The sequence below is a fragment of the Solanum pennellii genome, chromosome 10 (assembly GCF_001406875.1).
Source record: "Solanum pennellii chromosome 10, SPENNV200".
NCBI lineage: Eukaryota > Viridiplantae > Streptophyta > Magnoliopsida > Solanales > Solanaceae > Solanum > Solanum pennellii.
The window spans coordinates 61,974,637-61,999,239 of NC_028646.1; the positions used below are offsets into that span (position 1 = coordinate 61,974,637).

General features: G+C 32.7%; 4 protein-coding genes across 13 annotated transcripts in view; 1 reads left to right on the forward strand and 3 right to left on the reverse strand.

Annotated features, from left to right (window-relative positions):
• Positions 1-13,868, reverse strand: part of LOC107002664 (cleavage stimulation factor subunit 77) — a 33,879-nt gene extending 20,011 nt beyond the window's left edge. For 2 of the 10 annotated variants that reach the window (XM_015200787.2, XM_015200781.2), the window contains exons 1-8: positions 13,658-13,868; positions 13,415-13,574; positions 13,228-13,290; positions 9,534-9,643; positions 2,333-2,433; positions 1,338-1,399; positions 1,072-1,212; positions 636-791 (exon numbers count right to left, since the gene is read on the reverse strand). In XM_015200787.2, coding sequence (XP_015056273.1) covers positions 636-791; positions 1,072-1,212; positions 1,338-1,399; positions 2,333-2,433; positions 9,534-9,643; positions 13,228-13,290; positions 13,415-13,468 — 687 coding nt within the window. In that variant the 5' untranslated portion in view covers positions 13,469-13,574; positions 13,658-13,868. Of the gene's footprint in view, positions 1-635; positions 792-1,071; positions 1,213-1,337; positions 1,400-2,332; positions 2,434-9,533; positions 9,644-13,227; positions 13,291-13,414; positions 13,575-13,657 lie in introns of those variants that run through there. The other 8 variants (XM_015200786.2, XM_015200785.2, XM_015200783.2 and 5 more) reach the window with 8 other exon arrangements.
• A 1,542-nt stretch (positions 13,869-15,410) lies between these two features.
• Positions 15,411-19,518, forward strand: LOC107001445. The gene is made up of 8 exons (XM_015199487.2): positions 15,411-16,214; positions 16,324-16,836; positions 16,903-17,205; positions 17,432-17,554; positions 17,638-18,062; positions 18,209-18,344; positions 18,570-19,150; positions 19,227-19,518. Exons 1-8 carry the CDS (start codon positions 15,516-15,518, stop codon positions 19,453-19,455), a joined length of 3,009 nt encoding a protein of 1,002 aa, XP_015054973.2. The 5' UTR covers positions 15,411-15,515; the 3' UTR covers positions 19,456-19,518.
• A 919-nt stretch (positions 19,519-20,437) lies between these two features.
• On the reverse strand, positions 20,438-21,861 carry LOC107002079. Its single transcript, XM_015199998.2, has 3 exons — positions 21,681-21,861; positions 20,998-21,608; positions 20,438-20,879 (listed from the first exon to the last, which is right to left on the reverse strand). The coding sequence occupies exons 1-3, from the start codon at positions 21,841-21,843 to the stop codon at positions 20,439-20,441; spliced, it is 1,215 nt and encodes a 404-aa protein (XP_015055484.2). The 5' UTR covers positions 21,844-21,861; the 3' UTR covers position 20,438.
• Positions 21,862-22,036: 175 nt separating this feature from the next.
• On the reverse strand, positions 22,037-23,180 carry LOC114074205. Its single transcript, XM_027912087.1, has 2 exons — positions 22,615-23,180; positions 22,037-22,226 (listed from the first exon to the last, which is right to left on the reverse strand). The coding sequence occupies exons 1-2, from the start codon at positions 23,178-23,180 to the stop codon at positions 22,037-22,039; spliced, it is 756 nt and encodes a 251-aa protein (XP_027767888.1).
• Positions 23,181-24,603: the final 1,423 nt, after the last annotated feature.

Below are 24,603 nucleotides of genomic sequence, written 5' to 3' on the forward strand. Positions count from 1 at the left end.
ATAAATATAAGAAATCCAAAAAAGATCATTATACCAAGCAATAAATTCTGTAATGAGAACACTTTAGGATCTTACATTAACACACATATAGAGAAGATAGATCATCTAAAAAGACAAGTGAAGCTGCTCTAGAGGTAAGAGCACTAATTTTCAATCAAATGATTGTCAACTCAAGTCGTCAAGGATTGGAAGTGGGAAAAATACTATTGGCCCCTGGAAAGATGGGTTTAGGGGGCTTCGATTTTACCAAAATAATGAAAAAAAAATTTATGGCCTAAAAACTGATCATGAAGTGCCACGAGAAAATTATAATCAATCCATGAGTTTGAAGGTAAGTCCACTTTATTTTGACAAAAAAGCAATCAGCAAAACTTAGGAAACACACAACTGGTTTCTTGATCTTTTCTTTGATCAGAAGCACAACATTTCATTACTATTAACAGCCAAGTATTAAGATTTAAGATAGTGCTAGCCATTACGAAACAGCTATTTCAAAGATCACAATGTCTCATTGTTCTGTAAGTACTAATGTACTATTGAAATCTAAGCATTTCCTACATCATATGCATCAGACCTATTAGACCAGAATGCTAGATTACACAAACATCTATGTTTTAGGACATGTGATGCCTTTCCTGAAACATCTCTGGGTTCTCTCCTTCCAAATTATCCAAAAAACATATGCTGAAATCGTTCTCCGTCTCCAGATACTCCAGATCTAGTTTCCTGTTCTTCTTTCGTTTACGGCGTTTTCTTTTTGTTGACTTTTTTGGTTGCAAACAGTACCACACCTTAAATTGCATACACGGATAAGATTAACCAACCACAACAATCCAATAAAAGAACTGGAGTTTAAACAAAACGATTTTCACAAACACACATACGTAGTTTTATAACTGAATATACAATGGTGTGCTTTTAGTATTTTATTTTTGTGTTTTCTTCTGAAATTAATAATAATATATAGGACCCAAAAAGAAGATTTAGTTGGTAGAACTGTTTCCCATACATTGCTAGCCAAACAATATAAAATCAATAAGTTTGAGAACTTGTGCCAAAAGAGAGGCCTACCAAGGCTCGACTAATTGAATTTTCAAAATTCTCATAGTCCCTCCAAAGCTGTTCCACATGATGGGTTGGGGTGACAATAGCTCTCTGGTATATTTTCCTCACAGAGGTCATTCGTTGTGATTCTTCTTGTGCGGTCGGAGCCTACATCATCATCTAATGCAGCATTAACATTACGGCTACATAACTAACAGAACTTCTATAAAATTTGCTTGAACGTGTGTGCATATGTGTTTAAGTATTATTTGTTGAAGAAGTGTGTCCCGTACAGGCAAAGACCTTAAAAATGCAATGTACTCCATCCACACCGGACCTGATGCTATGTCCGCTCCTGCATAGGTTAGGAAAATGAAGTACTTTGCAAGAACAGTTGAAATATTACAAAGCTTCTTTAGATATCCTACTATACGAAGCACCAAATGTATCAGTAAACACTAATTAAAAAACAGAAATTACAAGTAGCAAACCCATATCACACTATTTGTAACCTCTATCTTAAAATGCAACATCTCATACTTTAATTGCCTATGCAATCCTGAGTTAAATAAACAAACATGAATACAAAGTGCTATTATAAACTCAAAAATTGTGTTTTCACCAAGTCCAAGATATTTGAAGCTGTTGAGGAAGGATAATCAAGGTACATGTAATGACATTACCAATGTTTCTCCTTCAGAATGCAAACAATATCACAAACTGACATGCCTTGTTTCTTGAGCATGAGCAACAATTAAGGTCAATTTTCGATCTTTTTAATACCATCCTTTATTCGTAGTCAAGCCATACACTTAACCAAAAAGGATGTTTCTTTCTAAGGGTCTGTTTGGAAACTATAAAAATGGAAAGAGAAAAAGAGTGAAAAGGGAATATAGGGAAGTGAAAGGAAGTTTCTACTTATGATGGTTGGAGAAAAAAAAGATGGGAAAGAAACTATACTCCGTTTAATTGACCTTAATTCTCTTTGTAAACTAAACAATCGCATTTTAACTTCTTTTCAAGTCTCTTCCTTCCCACAACATTCAAGATGGCATTAAGCAAATTGGAGCGCACCTACTTTCATTCAAACTGATGAAATATAATCATGGTAAGTCTAACATTTATAAGAAATATTTCATACTAGCAGTATAATTGTAGTAACGGAAAATGAAGAGGGTATAGGGAAAGCATGTATATGGTACTTAGCATAATAGATTGGATAAGCATACAAAATTAAATGCACCAAGCAGATATTTTCAATCTTGGAATATTTCTTTAGATAACGTACCAACATAGTTAAGCATGAAATCAAAAGCTTTTCTCGTCTCTTCTTGACCCTCATTCCCCCTCTTGTCGTTGACTTTCCTGATAAAGCGGATGTAACAGCGCCTGAAATCCATATAATTACCATAAGAAATTTCTGGGTCAATGCATAACACAGAAAAACAATCAAAAGAAGAACTCCTAAAATTATAACTAGAACAATAAGAACCATTTACTCCGTTGATATTCTGCTAAAAGAACAAAAGAAGCACATCAAATTCCACCAAAATAATTATTAAACCTTGATTGCATGGCCTTCCACGAATCATCTCCCTAACCCTTTCTAGCACCTCTGAATCACAAGCTCTGTTTCCCTATTTTTCTTTTTCTCCCCTTTCTTTTTTCTCTATTGAGGAAAAAACTGTTCTGTTTAAAAACTTCAAAGAGATAGAGGGCCTTAGGGTGAACTACCACCTAGTTTTAATTAGGCCCTACTACAGAAATATTGTTTTGTGGATAGCGGAAAAGTATACAATTGTACAAGCAAGACGGAGGCTAAGCATATCAAAGTTCCAATTAGGTGTGGACCTTTTATGGGAATATAATGAAATGATGGAAAGATTTTGGTGGCAATTTCACCTTCAGCGTTGGGATGAGGAATGAAAAGCAGGATCAATTTTTTGAGTCATCAATGGTGGGACAGAGAAGTGGAGACCCACATTCCGAATATTTATAATATTTCGTGCCAAAAAGATGTAACAGTACAAGAAATCCATATGTTACAAGAGGGGGGAGATTGTTATTGATGTGTTTGTCGGGAAACAATATTACATACGCGAGAATCAATAGGACAGATAATGATTAATATTTTCTTCACTGTGCAGCGGTCGCCGGAAAGTGCTCAAAATCTGGTATAAGAAGTATGGATAATAGGTGAGTTGATAATAACCAAGAAAGTCATCAAAAACTGGTTGGAACATGCTCATGTGTCAGAGTATTAGATTTGATGGCTGAAAGTAGCCATAGTCTGAGAAATAAAATTATGTGGGTAGGATCGGAATGATGGCATGACCCTACTGAGAGAGAATTGTATGGGTAAGTAGACCTTATGTAAATACAGGTTTCAGTACAACCTATGTGTTGTTCTACAGAAATAGAAATAATTACCATTTTTAAAAAAAAAAGGTCGAAATGATGGCACGGCCCTAAAATAAATAAGCTATGTTGCTCACACTCTACAAAAATGTCAACAAGTGTGTGTCTGATTCTCCAAAAGTAAGAGTATTTTTGGAGAATTCAACATGGTGCAGTATCGAAAGTGAAGAGTTTACGCAACTTAACAAATAAGAAAGTAGTCACCAAAAAGAACACAAGCCCTTTTTTTATTATTCTTTATTGTTTTCAATTAAAATGTCTTTTGTTTTTCTAATAATTCAATATTTAGCAGTGTTACGCGAATCAGATATGAAAAAGTAGTCACCGAAATGATGGCACGATGCTAAACAAATCAGAACGTAGTCACTAAAACTTGGTATGGTGATACACAAATAAGATATGAGAAACTAGTCACCAGATTGATACACGATACGATATAAATCAAATATGAGAAAGTAGTCCCAGAAATGCACAGTACTACGCAAATTAAATATGAGAAAGTAGTAACCGGAAAGATACACAATGCTATGCAAATTAGATATGAAAAAATAATCACCGAAAGATACACATTGACCCAACATTTATTATCATAATTGTTGGCCAGACGGGCGACATAAATGGGTAATAGCCGTCCACCGACAGCGAAAGCTCTTTGAATCTCTACCAAGATCGTAGAGGTTTTGATACCATGTAAGAAATATTGGAGAAAAATATTATTGAATTGTGTCTCTACATTATTACATTGAGACCCTATTTATAGACACTACCTTAGACTCCTCTTCCAACTAGGACACTACATTATAATCCTTTTCCAAGAAGGATTCTATATATTGTTTTTATTCCTATTCTAAGTAGGATTGTATATATTATTCTTGTTCCTATTCATATTCAAACCGCTACAAAGATTCAGAACTTTCTCAAACAAGTTCTCATGATTGCAATTCCCTGAATAAAAAGCAATCATAGGCAGGTCAAGGAACAAGAACAAGGGCTCAAATTCGAGTGTTGGGCCGAACTTTCCAGTTAATCGTCCAGCATTCGATCCAAAACTAAGGACCTTAGCAAATTGGTAGAAGATCTTGTCATCGTGGACAAAAATATTGTAGAAGCAAAGTTGTGAAGCTTGTTACAGAAAGCCCAATCTCAAACTGAAGCAAAAGTAGCGGAGCTTCGGAAGCAAGAATGGTCCGAAATTCCAACAAATTAAAACCTTAATCCGCACTAGAGCACACATGCGAAGGGAGTTGAAGTTGGAAACAATAGTGTTGATTCTGTCCAACGAACTAGCAAGACAGGTGAACGACTAGATGTGCATCTAGGAGGAAGAAATCAATGACAACAACGGAGGAAGAGGTATCTTTCTTTGATACACTTAATTAGACTTACCAACTTATGGTGAAAGTGAAAGTCCTCTTATTTGGCTTCACCTTTGTGGGAAATGCTTTATAAACCGACATACAATCAACCAAGAATAAGTAGGTTTAGCTGCTTTTAACATGGGGTGTCTTCAAGAATATTGTACTCTTCGTTTTGGTCCACCAATGAAAAGCAACCCATTAGGAGAATTAATCAACTTAAAACAAACTAGTTCTGATTAAGATTATCTGATTAACTTCCAAAAGATGTTGGCTCGTACTTCATTTGTATGTATAGACCAACAAGTAGATATGTTTACGACAGGATTAGTTGATTTGATTCGTCTCAATGTTGAATTGCACAATCCATCAAATCTGCTACAAGCATTGAGACTGGTGAGAGCATTTGAAAAGACGATATAAATTTCTTTTAACATATAAAAAGGCTATAGTTCAACTTTTAACATTAATGCAAGGGTTGTCGCTACAGTAGTAACTCCAAGTGCTAAGCTAATTGCTTCTAATCATTTTATGAAAAAGTTGACTTGCACAGAGATGGTTGCCCAACGTGCAAATGGGTTTGTGCTTCAACTGTGAAGATCCTTGTGTTTAAGGCCATCCGTGCAAAAAGTTGTTTTGCTTGGAAATAGAGGATGGGGAATTTGAAGATGTACCACACACCAACAGATAGAAGAGAGACCGCCATCTCAGTCCATGCTATCACAGGAAAACAATATGCAAATATTATGTAGTTGCAAGCTGTAATTGATAAGAAGTTGTTCCTTATCTTAATGGATTCAGGTAGTATACACGATTTTATTAGCTAATCGACGGCCCAACGTTTAGACTTACCAGCCTATCCAACATAAAAGATATCTTGATGTATCAGTGGAATTGGTGAGAAGATTTCTAGTCTGGGCATTCGCATAGTAGTGCAATTTTGTGTAATTAACCATTCCTTCCGTGTTGATTTATATGTGATTCCTTGGATGTTTTTTATATTGTCTTAGGTAACAAGTGGTTGCAAACACTGGGGGCCTATTTTGTGGGATCTTACATCATTGACCATGAGTTTTCATGTAAAGGGGACGCATATCATTTTACATGGACAACAACTACTATATGAGTCATACCTACATCTTTTACAAGATTCTGAGAAATGTGAGCTCAAGAAGCTGTTAGTTGAATTCAATGACCTATTCCAAGAACCTGTAGGTCTACCTCCATTGCATTCCTACGACCATCGTATATGCTTGCTATTAGGAACTAATTCAGTGATAGTTCAGCCTTATCGATACCCTCATTTTCAGAAAGATGAGATTAAGAAACTGTGATCAAATGCTTCAGCAAAAGGCATTATTCAACCTAGTCAGTCTCCATCCTCATCACATGTACTGCTAGTTGGGGAACATGATGAAACATGTCGCTTTTGCATGGATTATAGGGAGCTAAATGCCAAAATAGAAAAATACAAATTCCATTCCTATAGTGAAGAAATTACTTGAAGAATTGCATGGGACACAATTTTTCACCAAGCTTGATCTTCACTCTAGCTATCATCAAGTTTGCATGGAATCTACGTATGTTGAGAAAACACCTTTCAGAACATCATGGTCATTTAAAGTTCCTTTTCATGCAATTTGGATTAACTAATGCTTCTTCTACCTTTCAAGCATTCATGAATGAGGCATTTCGGAAGTACCTATGTCAATTTGTACTTGTATTTTTTGATGACATCCTTGTGTATAGCAAGAGTTAATAAGATTATTTGTCACACATGTGAATCATCTATGAGTTGATTGCAAGTTCATTGTCTTCATTTTAAAAAATCCAAATGTTCCTTTGGCAGAAATCAAACAGCTTACCTAGGTCACATAGTCTCAAACATGGGTGTGTCCGCTGATGTTAGCAAAACTAAAGTCGTAGTGGACTAGCTTCAACTGCAGTCAACAACGATAATTGAATAGAACTTCTCTGAGTGGACTAGGATTCTTACTATTTTAATTATAGGAAGTTATTTCTAATTTATTAGGACTCTTACACAACAGGCCTATGGAACATGTTCTTCTCACTTTTTGGACTCACTTGGGTCAAGCCAAGATCATTTTGAGAGGCTTTTGTGTGTTGGAGTTCTTGGAAAGTTGGGAAGTCCATCAAGCAAATCTGGTCTTTGGTTCCAGCCTATATTTTCTGGTGCTTATGAATGGAGAGGCACAAAAGATGTTTTGATGACACCCCAACTCCCATTTCTACCTTTAAAGCAAGATGATTGATTACTCTTTTTGGTTGGGTTAATCTCTCTCCTGAACTTAGTGTCGATTCTTTCCTAGAATTTATCAGCTCCATGGATCTCTGTTGTTAGCTGTTTAGATAGCTTTTTTTGCCTTTTTGGGAGCTGATATTTCTTTCTTTTGTAATCCGTGCATCTGCTTGATGCTTTGTTAATGAAATTCTTCTTACTTTCATCAAAAAAATATTATTAGGACTCTTGCTATTGTAGACCTCTATTTAAGAGAGTTGTCGTTATTCATAAAAACAAGTTGGATTTTATCAAGTTAAAGAGATACCGAACTTTCTCAAATAAGTTTCAAGGTCTGCGATTCCCTGAATGAATCGCAAAATTCAGCAATCATAGGCAGGTCAAGGAAAAAGAAAAAAGGCGTAGACCTGAGTGTTGGCCCTAACTTTCCAATTAATCGTCAGCGACTCAATCAAAACTATGGACCCATATGGACGTAAGGTTTAGGAGGAATTCAAGACTGAGATGACAACATACTCATGGGCTTACACTTTTAAGACCAAAGGACATATACGAAGAGTTGACAAATTAAGCCAAGGTTGATCAGTGTTGACCGTGTTTTACCAAAATATTGACTAAGTACTAGCATTTGGACTTCCGCAAGCATATTCCTGCGACCAAATCACTTGCCGCTCGCATGGTTACCCTAACTGGGCCACAAGCCTTACCTAGTTATTTAGTGCGCGTTTGGCCATGAAAACCAAAAAAATAAAAATCACTTCATTTGAAAATTTGGAAGTTGGAGTTAAGAGTTGTGTTTGGCCATACTTTTTGCAAAAAATATTTAGAATTTGATTGAACTTCTTTTAAATATGGTTTATGCCTCCAATTTCTAAGAACTACCAAAGACACCCAACGTGACTTTTTTTTAAGAAGGAACATACAATCAAATCTGCTTCTCTAAAAGAGTATTATCTCAAATAAATAGTCACATATATCATAGATTAGGTCATATATACAAGCTATCCATTTTTGAAGTTGGACTTTTGTTTAGAAATAATTTTTGCAAACAATATTTGGTCGTTTGAATTTGCTTTTCCTAAAAACATGAAACGTAGTTTATATATGGTCATGGCTAAAACGAGAAAAAAAATTAGGGTAAATTTTGAAAAAGGAAATTATAATGAAAGTGAAAGTGAAAGAAGTGAAAACAAGGTTTTGGATGTTCCCAAATTCCAAATACAACTTCAAATTGTATTTGGAATTTCCATGGCCAAATGTTGATTTTCAAATAAAGTGATAAAAAAATCCAGAAAAAAGTGAAAAATCTAATGGTCAAACAGGTCCATATATATAGGATTCTTTAGTTTGTGATTGAGCTTAGCCCATAGCCTTTAGTGTTAAGCTTTTGATGAAAATATATCTTCAGAGAAAACCCTTGGTTAGATTGACCTTTACCTCTTCTAAAAAGAGATCTTGCTTTCTAGTAAGTGGTCTTGTATGGGACAAATTCTCTCTCCCTTATATCTTGTACTTGAATGTTAATTTAGTTGGTATCAAGTCCTTTTACCAGTTGTTCACTTGTTCTCTAATTTGCATTAGTTACTTAACTTTTCCCTTCTTTCTTGACAATCTTCAATTAAGATTATTAGCTAATAATTTCAATGAGTCAATTTCGTTATTTGATTTTGTGTCATTACTTGTCTGAGTGACTTATCCCATTTAACCTTTAATTTTCTTTAGCCATTTCATGTGTCCATGAGGGTTGTTGGAGTTTTCATCAATTTGCTTGAATCTTGTGGAATTTTTGCCGGGGTGTTTAAATTGTTTTACAAGTGACGTACATCACATGCTAGTTAGAGCACATGGATCGGTAGGGAGTTGGGAGAGTTGAATTGTTTTCGTTGAAGGCATATAACAAGTGGGAGAGAAAATAGGGGAGCATAACACATCTCAAGGCAAAAGCACAACTTGATTTAGACAGGTTCCATATGCTTCCAAATAGTGATTCCCCAAGTGTGAAAAAGGAGACTTGAAAATCAAACATATTGAAAGATCTATTGATCTCTTCATGGTAAATAAATAACGGGATCTTCAACTCAAAATGTGAAGCATCAAGTAACAAAAACACATAAATATGCAAATATTTTGACATTGTAGTCCATGTTTTTCTTGTTAAGGAGAAAATACAAAACAATCAGTATAGGTTGGAATAATTTTTAGAACTTCAGCAATAAAAAACAAGAACAAACTGCTTTTAAACCTCCAAAGCAGTTTTTCCGCACCATCAAAATCATTCATGTTACTTCCAATCCATTCCAAGTGACATGAAGATGCAAAGGGTTGAAAATCCCAGAAAATCCAAGGTACCCCATCCCACACCAAAATATGAGAGCTAGAAAAGATCCACTGACGAGAAGAAACATGGACAACAAAAACAAATCCAAATCAAGAAAATATCATCAAAATAAACGTACCAAAGTGGAATCTGTAGACAGTTTAACAGGCAGCGACTAAATATTTGTTTTGTCGCATCATCATTATTTACCGCCATGTGTGCCTCAACATATTGCTTCCAGTATTTTGCCTAGATAAAAGTAAATATAACATCAGCAAGGGAAGGTGTCTTCAAGGCCCCGAAAACATCTTCCTAATCATAGATTTCGCATAGCATATTTTCTTTCTAGAGCGTTTTGGAGGAAAATCAACTTCACATGAATATGCAAATTCGAGAACTTGAAGCCTGAACAATTTTTTTATCAGTTAAAGCAAAGTTTTATTTCATCAGAAGGCACCAATATGCTGCAAATAGCTGTGCGGTTACCAAAAAAAAGCCTCAGTTCATCTACTAACATGTACGGAAAACTGCGAGAGTCGAGGGAGAGTAATGGAGAGGCTTTGTGATCTTCAACTGTCACTTACAAAAATTATTCAACTGTCGCAAACTCTTTTTTCTATATGATTAAAAAAAATATATGAAATTTTGACCAGTTTATTAAAAAAAAAAAAAAAACTGAGACAGTCGATTAGCTATGTTCTTCATTATAGCTTGAGCAAGGATATCCTGTACCTCCTCTTACAGATAGATACAGAACGTGAGAAAAAAGCACTACATAAAGGCAATATTTGGACCTCAAAGGAGTTGTTTAACATTCTAACAACACCGCACTACCTAAATATAATTTTCCACCTCCAGTTCTTAGAGTACAAGTACACTTTTCACTATCAAATCCGAATAGGTGAGTCAGTTAACTCACATGCTTTATATTGAGTGAAATATCTTCATCCTAGTTTACAGTGTAAATTACCAAAAACTGATTCCTAATGTATGTGATGTAATCTTCATGTGGTTCTCAAGGTATCCCAAATCTTCAGCATTCATTATCGAATGGTCGTTGACCTAGAAAACTGCAAGGGTAATATTGGGAAATTAAGAGAACTGAGAACCTATTAAACATTCTACATATGTTCTTATGATTCTATGTTAATCCTAATTATGGCGCTGGAGCTTGTTCAAACACTGTCCAAATTTATTGTTACCTTCTCATTTTAAAAAAAAACTGACCAAATTTATTAATGTACGCAGATACATTTCGAAAAAAGAACTGCACCAAAAGAATAAAAGGGATGAAGAAGTTCTCAGACTTTATTGACGATATGAATCTCACTGACTTGCAATTAGAAGATTCAAAATACACATGGTTCAAGAAGGACCTCCATGAAGTTGCTTCAAGAATTGATAGGATGTTAATCACTGCAGATTGGGATGATAGTTTCAATAAAACGAAACAGATTCCCTAGCAAAGGATCACTTCTGATCACACTCCTATTGCTCGAAAAGGGGGATCTTGGGAGAGAAAAAAAAAGTACTTTAAATTTGAAAAGTGATGGTTGGGTACTGAGGGCTTTAAAGACAGAATCAAATGTTGGTTGAATAGCTTCAGCTATGAAGGAAGACGGAAGAACTAATTACATTCTGGCCTGTAAAATGAAAGCTTTAAAGAACAAACTCAAAGAATGGAGTAAGATTGAGCAGGGGGATCTTGGGTCACAGAGGAACACTTTGTTATGGAAATTTGTTGCTTTAGAGACAGTTGTCGGGATAAGAATGCTTTCAGATGAAGAGACAACAAATAAAAGTGAATTGTTGCTTGAGTATGCAGATTTGATTAAGAAAGGAGAAATTTCTTGGAGGCAAAGATCAAGGGATCTATAGCTAGAGGAGGGAGATATGAGTACTAAGTTTTTCACAAAGTAGCCAATGCTAACAAAAGGTACAACAATATAGACCAACATTGTGTGCAGGGAGAAATAATTCAGGAGAATGCTAGAATTGAAGGAGAGATAGTGGAATTTTATCAAAGCCTTTATACAGAAAAAGTTCATTGGAGACCTGCTTATCAGTTTCCAAAATGTCTAGCAACGGAGGAAAAGGAGAGTATGCAAGGAAGTTATTTGAGAAAGAAGAGGTGTTGAGATATCTAAAGATGTGCGCTACAGACAAGGCACCAGGTCCTGATGGTTTTACCATGGGATCTTTTATCAAAATGCTGGGAAGTGACGAAATATGAATCATGAATGCTTTTCATAATTTTCACGAGGACATGTTTGAAAAGAGCTTCAATGCTACCTTTATAACACTCATTCTAAAGAAGAAAGGTGCCAAAGAACTAAGGGACTTCAGGCCAATTAGTTTGATAGATAGTATACACAAAATCATCTCTAAAGTACTCATAGAGAGGAATGGGGATTCAATCTCAAAGGCAACCCAATGATCTGGAAATACCAACACTGGCAGATTTCATCAACAAAATTGAGCAATTCAGTGGTTGGGAGCAGATGAAGATGAACTATGGTGGAAGGAAGATGAGAAAGGAACATACAGAGTGAGCAAAGCGTATAGGAAAATGAACCACAACCAGCAGCCAATCATTTAGCCATGGAAGAACATTTAAAAAAACAAAATACCATATAAACTGGCATGCTTTGTGTGGCTTCTGGCAAAGGACGCAGTGCTTACCCAAGAGAACCTAATGAAAAGAAGGATAATTTTAAGCCCCAGGAGCTTCTTGTGTGGGGAGCAGGCAGAGACTGTGAATCATCTATTCCTACATTGTAGAATCACAGGGCAACTATGAAGATTGTTTTGGAACCTCATAGGAATAGCATGGGGCATACATACCTTGAAAAATTACAGAGGCCTTAAAACACGGGGAAAAGCTGGGTTGTCAGCCAAGAATAGAGAGAGGTGGAGGATAGTACCAGCAAGCATTTGGTGGACAATATGGAAGGAGAGGAACTCGAGGTGTTTTGAGAGCATAGAAAACAATATGCAATAGATAAGCTCAATTGCATCTTGCTACTGTGTTTTGGGAGTAATTTCAGTTACTTTTGAATGATCATGTCTTTATATTGATGTTATAGACTCATTATAGACATCAGGATCGATGTAGGTAGTACTTGGTAAATATGGGGTTACTATAACTCTTGTAAGATTTGGGTACCACTTTCAAAAAACACTGTCCAAATTTCACGAACAGTTGAGGTTAAAACCTAATTTTCTTAATAATAAATGTCACACATTAAGGATATCAACAGAAATGAATAGAAAACAATGTGGATAAACAGTGAATTAAAGACAATTTTAATAAATATTCCAGTAAGGATATCCTAGTACACAGGAGACTGAAGTTTAACAAGATACATCCAGGTATCCCGTTGGATCCATAAGGATGAATTAAATCCAGCCTTTATGCAACAGAAAAACAAATGAAACATTTTTGCGGAATGCAGAAATATTTCACTTAGAAGAATAACTCTCGCTTCAAAAAGTACTAATGGCCATGAAACCAGCTGATAAGTCTCGACCCCTTACTAAATGAATGAGCATGGCCATAGCTTGAAAAGGTGAAGTAGGGCTAATTTAGCTTACTATTTCATCTTCTTCCTCTCTCTTTTTTTCCCTTTTAATCAGTAATTGTGTCAATCTCAAATGTTGATTAGCGTTGTTCTCTACATCAATGAACTAACTAGCAACTGAACTCCACCGATACAAAGATTAAAAAAAATAATAACAAATTGTTACAAGAAAAAATATCTTGTTCTGTCTTCTATTAGTACAAAAAAACTGTAATCCAATCAAGCTAGCAGTGAGTCGGATTCGGAACTCACCGCTGTGGGAAACGTCGATAGAAGCTGCTCATATATAGGCACTGCTCCCGAAATTGGCGAGCGCTATACAAAAGAACACACCAAAATGTAATAAAAACCAATAAAACCCCTCCCTAAACCTAATTCATTGCGTTTATTAAACTAAACCCACAACAACTCATATGTTAACTCAACAAGAAACAATTACCAGTGCCTCATTCGCAAGAATTTCTGCAGCTTCAACATTGTACTTGTCCGTCATAGGTCTTTGCCTACTGTATCATCCTCTAAAAGTCCAACCTTTAATAAATTTAAAAGTACCCCACTTCAGTATTGAGGTAACCCTTCTTCTGTAAATTCAAAAAACACTTCATATATGAACAACATCAGTCATAATGGCATTATAATCCTTCAAGAAGTCATAAAAACTTCGATAAAATTGATAATTAACCAGTTCAATCTGCAGAAAACCTGCTTGCGGAATCGAACTGGAGCAGATTATATGGTTTGCTCCTTTGCAACTTCTCACAATACTCTGAAGCAAAACGAAACGGAGAGAAGCGCTTCAGTTGACAGACGCCGCCGGAAAATCTCAAGTCGAGCTGACCTTCATTGTTTTAAGGAAAAGGTTAAAAACTTGGAACAAAAATGTTCAAAGTTACTTGTTTAATTTTAAAAATGAAAAATAACTTAAATACACAACTATAATAACTTAAATACACAACTATAAGTTTTATATTCTCTAATTTTCTCTTCTTTTTTTAAATATTACATAATTCCCTTCTTTTTTTTTTAGTATAAGTTTATACATACATAACATTCTCTCTCCTATAATACACAATTACCATTTTGATGCCTATTTTTTCTCCATTAAAAACACTCAACCTTTTAAATCAGTTTTTGGATTTTGAATTTTCTCCATTAAAACACTCAACCTTTTAAATCAATTTTTGGATTTTGAATTATTAATTTTAATTAAACCACCCAATTTTGAATTTCAAAATTCAAAATATTTGAAATTTTGAATTTCAAAATTCAAAATATTTGAAATTTAAAAATTTGGACAATTTCTCTCCCGTTCAGTTCTTACTCCATCACGTTTTCAGTTCTTCTTTCTCCATAATCGTCTTTCTTCTTCTTAACCCAGCATATTTTATTGGTTTCTTCTTTTTCTTCTTAATCCATCATCGTCTTTTTCTTCTTAATCCATCATCGTTTTAACCCAGCATCTTTTTCTTCTTAATCCATCATCAGTTCTTCTTTTCTTTCCTTTTTTGTTTTTGTTAATTGTTCTATTACATCATAGTAATGGATCCGTTAATTAATAGAAGGATATATGATTCCGACGATGAAAATTGGAAAGAAAATAGAAAAAAGTTTTTGCATGATCCTATGAATCTTCAGAAGGATTCAAACAAAGACTCTGGCGAAACATCAAAATCAAAGGTTGTCAAAATACAACAAAAAAGAAAAAAGAAGCAGCAAACATTGTTCTTAGGCCTACATTGTCTCGGGTTAGTATTTTGGTACTTAAAACTGTTGTTGAAATTAGTAAAAATTTTAAGGAATCCAATATGTATCAAAAAATCATGAAAATTATTATCATGTATCATGAAGTTCTGGAAATTGTTATAATGTATCATTCACTAAGTTTAATAACTGCGTCATCAACTGTGCTTGATGATACATATAGAATCAGTGTGTATAGTGTTTAGTCGATGTACTGATACATGTATTACATATGTACCACATGTTATAATGTTTAGTCAATGCACTGATACATGTAGTAGATATGTATCACATGTTTTTCATGTAGTATGAATTTTCTGAAAACTGATATCATGTATCAGTAAGGTTTTAGTTGTTTAGTTGATGTACTGATACATGTTTTGAAAATTGTTATAATGTATCATTCACTAAGTTTAATAACTGCGTCATCAACTGTGCTTGATGATACATATAGAATCAGTGTGTATAGTGTTTAGTCGATGTACTGATACATGTATTAGATATGTACCACATGTTATAATCTTTAGTCAATGCACTGATACATGTAGTAGATATGTATCACATGTTTTTCATGTAATATGAATTTTCTGAAAACTGATATCATGTATCAGTAAGGTATTAGTTGTTTTATTTAGTATTTATATTTTAATATCGTTATAATTTGCTGTTTTATTTTCAAATTGCAACCACTGAAGTACAAGATAAAAAAGATACCAACGCATCCCATAAGGTTTGCTGTCAATTTTAACAACAATTTCCTAAAGGACTTTGAAAAATACATAGGGGAGAATGTTATCCAAATGTTTAAGGATACAATTTTTGGACCCTTTTTAGACATTTCTAAATGTAATTTTCAGGGCCAAATAACAAAGTGCTTATTGCTTTTAGAATTGGAACAAAGCAACCCTAATGTGTTGCATATTAGACATTCCAACGGGTGTGTCCTGAAATTTGGTATAGATGAATTTGCATTATTAACAGGACTTAAGGTCAGAGGAAATACCAATGATTTCAAACACCCAGAACCAACTAATTGTATGCTTTTTCAAAAGTATTTTCCTGGTGCAGTCACTAGTGTTACAAAGCATCAACTAGTTCAACGGTTTAAGATGGGTAATTGGGAGAACAATCAGGATGCACTCCAAATGTCTATACTGTTCTTTATTCATACATTTTTATTAGCTACTCTTGATAACACAGCTATATCTATTGTCGACTTTCTAATGGTTGAAGATGGTAGATATCAACATTTTCCTTGGGATCAGCTATCATTTTCAAAACTAATTGGTTCACTTAGACAGGATTTTGATGTTAGTAAAAAGTTGTATCGATTATATGGAATGCCATATGCACTTAACGTTTGGATATACGAATGTGCATCCAATTTAAATTCTGAAATAGCTGTGAGAGAACGAAATGTCATCCCAAGAATGTGCAATTGGAGAGTTGTGTCTGAAAAGGCAAAGTTTGAAATGCTTATGTCTACCATTTTCCAAGAGGTAAAATTTTATTTTTGTATATGGAATATCGTTATTTATGTCTTGTGATACAATATAAAATATTATTGTATTAGCAGTTAAATTATCTTATGTGTTGTGATACATTCAGAATGCATGTTCAAACATTGTCCCAACAACAGAGGAAATTGAAGCTTTTGACCTTGCTCAAGTTGAACATGCTCATTCTTCATCACTACCATTAGTACAACCAAATGAGGAAGATGATTTTGATAATTTCTCCACAAAATCTCCCGAACAGTTATTGAGGACATATTCTAGAGTGTCCGATACATCTCCCCCACCACCGCCAAAAAGAAGAAAAAAAGGGATTATTCAAAAAAAGAAGGTGTCAGAACAGAACCAGCCTGATCAATCAAATGTGTCTCTGACACCGGATGATGATGTACATGTTTCCATGTCAAATCTGCCTCCAAATTCGAATGCTGATGATATACATGGTTCTGTTCCACACGTGTCACCGAAATCGGCTGATGATGTACATGGTTCTGTTCCAGACGTGTCTCCGAATCCGGCTGCTGATGTTTATGGGTCTGCAGATTCACAGAATGTCAACAATATAATTCCATATATTGAAGAGTTGAAAGGACATTTGAAAACTTACGTAAGTAAATTATTTTGTTATTTTTAAACAAAATTTTTTAATCCTAAATGTATCTACAATTTGTAGGTTGACAAGAAATTTGAGGAACTGATTATATTGATAAAAGCAAATCACTCCCAGTTGATGCAATCTATAGGCAAGGAAAACATCAATTTTCAGGCTAATACAAGCACATTTCAGTCTGACAAACAAACATCTCAGCAAATACCAATTGATCTTTCTGATATGGGTGGTGTAGCTGAGGATGGTGTTGGTTTTTCTGGTAAAAATGGTGAACATCAAATCGTCGACGATGCAGGGGATGTCGCTGAGGATGGTGTTGGTGTTTCTGTAAACGAGGGTGAACAACTAGTCAGTGATACTCCAAAGGTAATGTTTATGATACATTTGGACACTTTATTTTTCCATTGTAATGTATGTCGTGTATCATGCACATATAGTCAATGCTATGTATCATGAACACTTTCTTTTTCATTTTAAATTCTGTCATGTATCATGCACATTTAATTAAGACTATGTATCATGTGATTATAATCAATCTTACGTATCAGCACAAATTATATTAACAATTTTTATTTCAAAACTGCATATTCAGGATGGTGACGCATATCAGTCGCACCAAGATTTAAATGAACATATCATGGAGCAAGATGTTGATGACAATGTTCAACACAACATCCCTCATGTTTTGCCCGAAAAAACAACAATGGATGCATCGGTAAATTTTTCAATTTTGATTTATGACACACAATTTCATTACACACAAATTTATTTTAAAAATCATTACATCATATTATACAGGAATCTTCCACTTCAACAACAATATCGTCATCAACTCAAGCAACAATAGACGCGCTTATCAAAGATTTGGGTAAAGATCCTACTAATGCTAGACCATTATATTCTTACAATCCACAGAATATAACTAGCAGCCAGTACTTGTTGACCGACAGTCAATTACCCATTGATATTCCAATAACGGAGATTGCTGTTAGAACCGATTCAGTCACTCCTGCGCATAGAAATAGAATGCCTTCGAGAAGGATTCAATCTCCATATTGTACTTCTTTTGGGTCAAGCGAGAAGGGAAAAGAGAAATTGAAGGATATGGCTCGACTCCATTTCCCGTTCGAAGGATGTGGCATTACAGATCAAGTTTCGCCGAAACTTATTGAGGATTACATGAATTGGTTGTCAAGGGGGCTTCTAAAAAATCATAACAATAAGTAAGTTTTATACATTATTTTTGCAAGTGTTAGGCGTAATCATTTTTTATATAACTAATTCATGATACTTTGTTATATAAAAATTGTAATTAAGTGAGTGTTATGTATCATGTACATATATTCAAACTTATGTATCATATATGCAGGAATCCATCGGACGATAAATACAGATCAAAATCTTCTTCTTTTGGATTTACGATGATGAACTTTGTTGTTGCTTTTCCAATGAACAAGAATTGGTTTTATGCCATGTCACAGCCAAACAAATGTTGGTCTGATGAGGTAAAAAATCTTAAACTAATTATCAAATATGTATCAGTCATAATTATATTATAATAACATGATACATTTTGTAGAAGTATCATACTATTTAATTAGATATGATACATTCTGTAGAAGTATCATACTATTTAATTAGCAAAAGTATCATACTATTTTTTAATAATTATATTTTTTATATTGTTTAGATGTATATCATTTCTTACTATGTTTTCATTTTGTTTATAGCACATCGATGTGATTTTTTACTACCTTCGTAAAAAATCAAAACTTTGCAGCATGGATCAATACAGATACACAACAACCCACTGCTTGTTCATGTCACATGTAAAAAATTGTTATGATAGATATTACATGGACGATGATGATGATAGTCTTAGTACACAAGAACATGTTGATCGCGCTTCAGTTGTATCTGTATATGAGAGGTCTATAATTAACATCATCAAAGGTTTTGGAATACCAGTTGCTTTACCATGGCATCTTGTAGATGAGGTCTACATCCCAATTAACTGTGATCAAGAATTCCATTGGGTGCTGGCAGTTGTTGAGTTGAAAAACAGGGTGATAAGAGTTTTTGACTCATCAATTAGCACAAGGAAAAAAGCAATTCCATATGAGATAAAAATGTTGTCTAAAATACTTCCTTCTTACCTACTGGACAATGGATTCTTTGAAGAAACTGAACGCACAAAATTTGTTGATTGCCATGCATACAAAGGCAACATTACTGGTTCACTTCTAGAGCCTCAAGTTCCTTTCATGATTGAATTTGCACAAGACATCGCTAAACAGGACTGCGATAGCCTGTAAGTATCAAGAATTTTTCGTTTGTCCTTTTTAATGTATCATTAAGTTTTTAATTTATTCTGTATTTTTTTGTAGAGACTGTGTGTTATATGTTACTGCATTTGCCGAGTATATGAGTGACCAAATCAATATATCATATGCTGATTTTAGTCCTGATTACCTACGTCAAAGATATGGAGCATTGCTGTGGAGTTATGGAAGCGAGAAGGCTAAGTGCAGATATGTTAGTGACAATGATGATCCACCAAAATCTAGGGGCGTAGTCACACCACCACCAGAAGAAGATTTAGTTCACATAGTGTAGCATTTTATGATAAAACAATGTTTTAATGTTATATTTCTTGTTTTGATACGTTATTGAACAAGTATTTTGATCTTTTTTATTGTTACTTTTTTGTGTTTGTCAATTTCCATGAATATTTTTTTTAACATTACGTAACAAATATTTTTATCTTGAAAATATAAATATCAGACATATTATAGCGCCACACAGGTTTAATTCCTTTAATAAAGTATAAAGTATAGTCAAAGTATTTATAATTAAACATAGAAATAAAGAATTTTAAATTTTTTATTTAATGGAGATGATACATTGGGCAAAACCAAATGATACATATATATCAAACACACACCAAAAATACTTGATACATTGGCTAAACCGTATGTATCATGTACAATATGTTACCCTATAATCCTTAAATTTTACATGATATTTAGGTAAATTGAATAGCATAGTTATATGAATTGGTATTATTTTTTAAAAGTAAAGTTATTTACTGTATATTTCAAGAAAAGCATATCAAAAAAAAACATTACACAAGTTAAATTATATAAAATCACATGATACATGATTTATGGTCATTGTAAAGTACACAATAACCTCAATAATATTTTGTATTTTTTATCTAATGGAGATGTATCATTGTGCAAAGCAAATGATACACATGTACCAAAACACACACTAAAAGTACATGATACACTAGATAAACAATATGTATCATGTACAATATGTTACCTAATAATTCTTAAATTTATATATCTTAGTGTATCATAAGATTTATAAAATTTTATATTAAAAACAAATATTGACACAAATATATTTATCAACACCAATAATAACAAAGTATTTATAATCAAAAGCACGACTTCAAATTTAATTACCACATGTTATTAAGTTTATTTATCTAAACCAAAAGTGTTCAATTTGCAACTGTAATGAAAACGGAAAATCATTAAAATTTTTATGTTATAAATTATTCTTGATATCATAGAAACATTACGACTAATTCACTTCTCTTTTGGGTAGAAAGTACAAGTTCTTCTGTTGTGTCCTTCTTGTCCACATTGTCCACAACAGTTTGTGTTCACCGAAATCTTTTCATTTGCATTCTTTCTTCTTCTTTTTCTTGGTCGTCCAGATGATCTTCTGTATCTAGGTGGATACACAGTTTCAGCTACCACATTATTAGGATCTGACCAATCTTCCTTATCTGGCATTGGTACCATTGGAATTTCATATGTTTTTGCTAATGCATCAGGCTTGTAATAATCAGAGCAATACGGATTCATATCGGTGACATTCTTTTTTTTCAATACAGCGATTGCATGTGAACAAGGTATCTCATCTAGTTGAATTTTACCACAAGAACATACTTTCCGCTCAAGACAAACAATATATCTTCTTCCATTTTCATAAACTGAGAAAATAAATTCAGATGATGGAACAACCTGTGTACATTAAAAATTTTAAATATATAATTTTTAAAAAACAAATCATGTTCAAAAATGCAGAATGATACACTGAATTAGATATATATAATATAAAGTATTATATAATGATACATACCTCCATTTTTGAACTTTTAGCCGCGTTTATAATCAACAATTCCTCAAATTTTCTACCTAATGTGTCCTTTGTGTATGAGGCTACTTCTCTGTTTTTGCAATGCCAAGATCCAAAAAGAATTCTAACCTCTTCCAAGAATTCTAATATAGTTAATTGGCGTGCTTCAACAAGACAACCATTGATACATTCTGCAATGTTTGAAGTCATCATTCTACCTCTGTTTACTGTTGCATGAACTCTTGACCACTTTTCGTAACCTGCATATTCAAGGTACTCCTTAACCCTGTGATCAATTCTATCAACCTTAGCCATCAACTTATCAAAATCTTCCTTTCTATATGCCTTGGCCATAGAGTAGAATAGATCACTTATGGCCTTTCTGCTCCTTTTGAAGTTTCCACATACATTCTTCCAAAGATGCCAGATGCATGCATAATGAGGTACATCGGGGAACACAATCCTTACACTCTTCATGATACTCTCATTTCTATCTGAAACAACACACATATCTTTTCTATCGCCAAATGCATGTTTGAACTGTTCGAAAAACCATGTCCACGAACAATCATTTTCGGTGTCAACAACACCATATGCCAATGGAAATATGCAACCTGATTACACACACATTATATTATTTGATACGTAATATATAAAAAGACATCATTACTATAAATAAAAAATACCTGCGCCATCAAGTGTGCTTGCTGATACAAATGTCCCTTTGTAAGCTCCACTCAGATGTGCACCATCCACAACAACTACTGGTCTGCAGTATTTAAATCCCCTAATGAATGGTCTTAAGGCGATGAACAGATACATAAATTCATCCTCTTCAGTCTTATGCATTCTTATATAAGAATCTGGATACACAGTCTTTAACATTTGTATGTATCGCGGCATCCGTCTATATCCTGCAGATGATTTTCCCCTAATCATGGAGAGTGCACATTCTTTAGCACGCCATGCTTGCTGGTAAGATATTTCAACCCCATAATATTTTCTAATATCATCAATTATATCTCTTGGAGTATAAATTCGTTTATAATTGACCAATTTTGGAGTTGTCACTCCACTTACAAATTGTTGCTTGGACTTTGGTTAATACCCTCTCCCTCATCGGACACGTATGTTCACTATTGAAATTTCTAACAATGAATATATCAGATTTTTTCCTGCAGGACGCCTTCATAGTCCAACCACATTTGTCTGAAAAGCATACCAACACATAGCTGCGTACATTTTTTAAGCATATTAATACATATATCAATTGCATCATATAATATATTCAACAATAATGTTTAAAGTAATCAAACAATGAATTACACAAAAAGTATCAACCAGTTTTTAAGAAAAGTATCAAAATTTAATGAAAAGTATCCACTAGTTGTGATATGACTGTTTAAATTGATACAGTCCTTACTATATCAGTAGTAATATATTAAAGTATCAAAAATAGTTATTTCAATGTATCAAAACAAATTACTGATATGGTGATACATTAAAATATAAAAGGACATATGAAACATGCAGGTTTTCATTTAAAATAGTAATGTTTCATGTACTAATTAAAATATAAAACAACACATGATACATTAAAATATCAAAACACTGTCATACCTTTGTTGATCAGACCTCTTTACTTTGCAATTGAAGTTGTTCTTTATCTTATATTTCGTCATCACATCTACAAGTGTTGCTTTATCCTTATATATCTGACCTGTCTTCACATCAACAATATCTGAATTGATTATAACATTTGCAACTCCAACTTCTGCATTTTCATGTGAATCAAATAAGCTAGTTTCAACCATTGCCAAAGCCTGTGTATCATGTGTTGTGCCTTCTACACACGTTATTTCTCCACTTGTTCCATCAAAGTTATGTACAGTACCACTATTCTTTTCAATTGTGTCAATACATAATGGATACACTGAAAATCCAGGCTCGTTTTTTTTCAGTTCAAAATATAGTTTAACACTCATATCGTTCTTAAGTTTCATCGGACAGGAGTTACCTTCTACAATGTATCGAATTTCAATTTCTTTCCTTGATACATCAATATCCAACTCGGCTGCAATTGCTGCTTTGAGATTAGAAAACGAAATTGAATCTCCAACAATGATTCCGTCGATTTTGTAACTTTCATACTGCAATTCGTTCACCCAAATTCCGAAATGTCTCATCAAAATTAAAGTATTCATCTTGAAAAATCCACAGTAACAACAATAAAATTATTGTAGTTCGAAATTTAACAGATTGTTCATAAAAAATGTATTCAAAATAGATGATATAATCTTTGATTTTTAAAATTTGAAATTAATATCCAATTACGTGCTGATTTGTGTTGATTAATGATCTGTTACCGTAAATTAAGCTGTTTTAGTAACAACATTAAATGTACCATTTTTTCCCCATTTTTTTCTTAACAGTTTAAACTTACCATGTATCATTTACCATGTATCACTAGAGTCTAAAGTATCACGGCACAACAAATTTAAGGGATTTTTTGTAAATACTAAATTTGTCGGGACAGGTGTAATTATTGAATTACACTATGGGATTCCTTAAATTTTTACTTTTAAAAATTGTCTCTTTAGTCCATATAATTTAGAGCCCGTTTGGATAGGCTTAAAAAAAACAGCTTTAAAAAAATACTTTTAAAAATATTAAAATTTATTTTTAAAATAAATAATTATGTATTTAGATAAAAATGCTGAAGTTAAAAAAATAGTTATTAATATATTTGACAAATAAGTGTTGATAAACAATTTTTTTAATTAAAATATCTGAAATACCATTAAAAGTTGTTAACATGGTAAAAATTGATTAATTAATAATAATAATAATATATAATATATAATAATAATAATAAAAAAATATGAAAAGAATAATAATAATATATAATATATAATAATAATAATATAAATAAAAATAATAAAGAATAACAACATAAGTAATAATATATAATATATAATAATAATAACAAAGAATAATAAAATAATAATAATAATAATAATATTAAAAAAATAATGAAATACTAATAATAATATATATAATAATAATAATAAAGAATAATAAAATAAATAATAATATTAATAATAATAATTTTAAAAAATAAAAAATATTAATAATAATAAATATAATAATAAAAATAATAATAAATAATAATAATAATAATAATAATAAATAAAATAATAATAATAATAATAAATAATAATAATAAGATAACAATATGAAAATAATAATAATAATAATAATGTATAAATATTAATAATAATAATAATATATAATAATAATAATAAAATAAGAAGAAAATAATAATAATAATAATAATAATAATATACAATAATATATAATATATAATAGTAATAATAAGAATAATAAAATATTAATAATACTAATAACAATAATAATATATAATAATAATATTAATAATAATAATAATATATAATAATAATATATAATAATAATAATAAAGAGTAATAAAATAAACAATAATAAAATATTAATATACTAATAAAATTATAATAATAATAAAAAAATTAAGAGAAAATACATAAAGTGACACGTGAAGTTGTTCCGAAATTTTAAAAAGACACCTTAACT

Coding starts and splice junctions, on each gene's coding strand:
- LOC114074205 (XM_027912087.1), bottom strand. CDS start 23,180: ATGAGACATTTCGGAATTTGGGTGAACGAATTGCAGTATGAAAGTTAC. Junction 22,227..22,614: donor AAGAGGTCTGATCAACAAAG/GTATGACAGTGT, acceptor AAATGTACGCAG/CTATGTGTTGGTATGCTTTT.
- LOC107002079 (XM_015199998.2), bottom strand. CDS start 21,843: ATGCATAAGACTGAAGAGGATGAATTTATGTATCTGTTCATCGCCTTA. Junction 21,609..21,680: donor AAGCACACTTGATGGCGCAG/GTATTTTTTATT, acceptor GTGTGTAATCAG/GTTGCATATTTCCATTGGCA. Junction 20,880..20,997: donor CTAAAAGTTCAAAAATGGAG/GTATGTATCATT, acceptor TAATGTACACAG/GTTGTTCCATCATCTGAATT.
- LOC107001445 (XM_015199487.2), top strand. CDS start 15,516: ATGTTTAAGGATACAATTTTTGGACCCTTTTTAGACATTTCTAAATGT. Junction 16,837..16,902: donor AAGGACATTTGAAAACTTAC/GTAAGTAAATTA, acceptor TACAATTTGTAG/GTTGACAAGAAATTTGAGGA. Junction 18,063..18,208: donor CTAAAAAATCATAACAATAA/GTAAGTTTTATA, acceptor TCATATATGCAG/GAATCCATCGGACGATAAAT.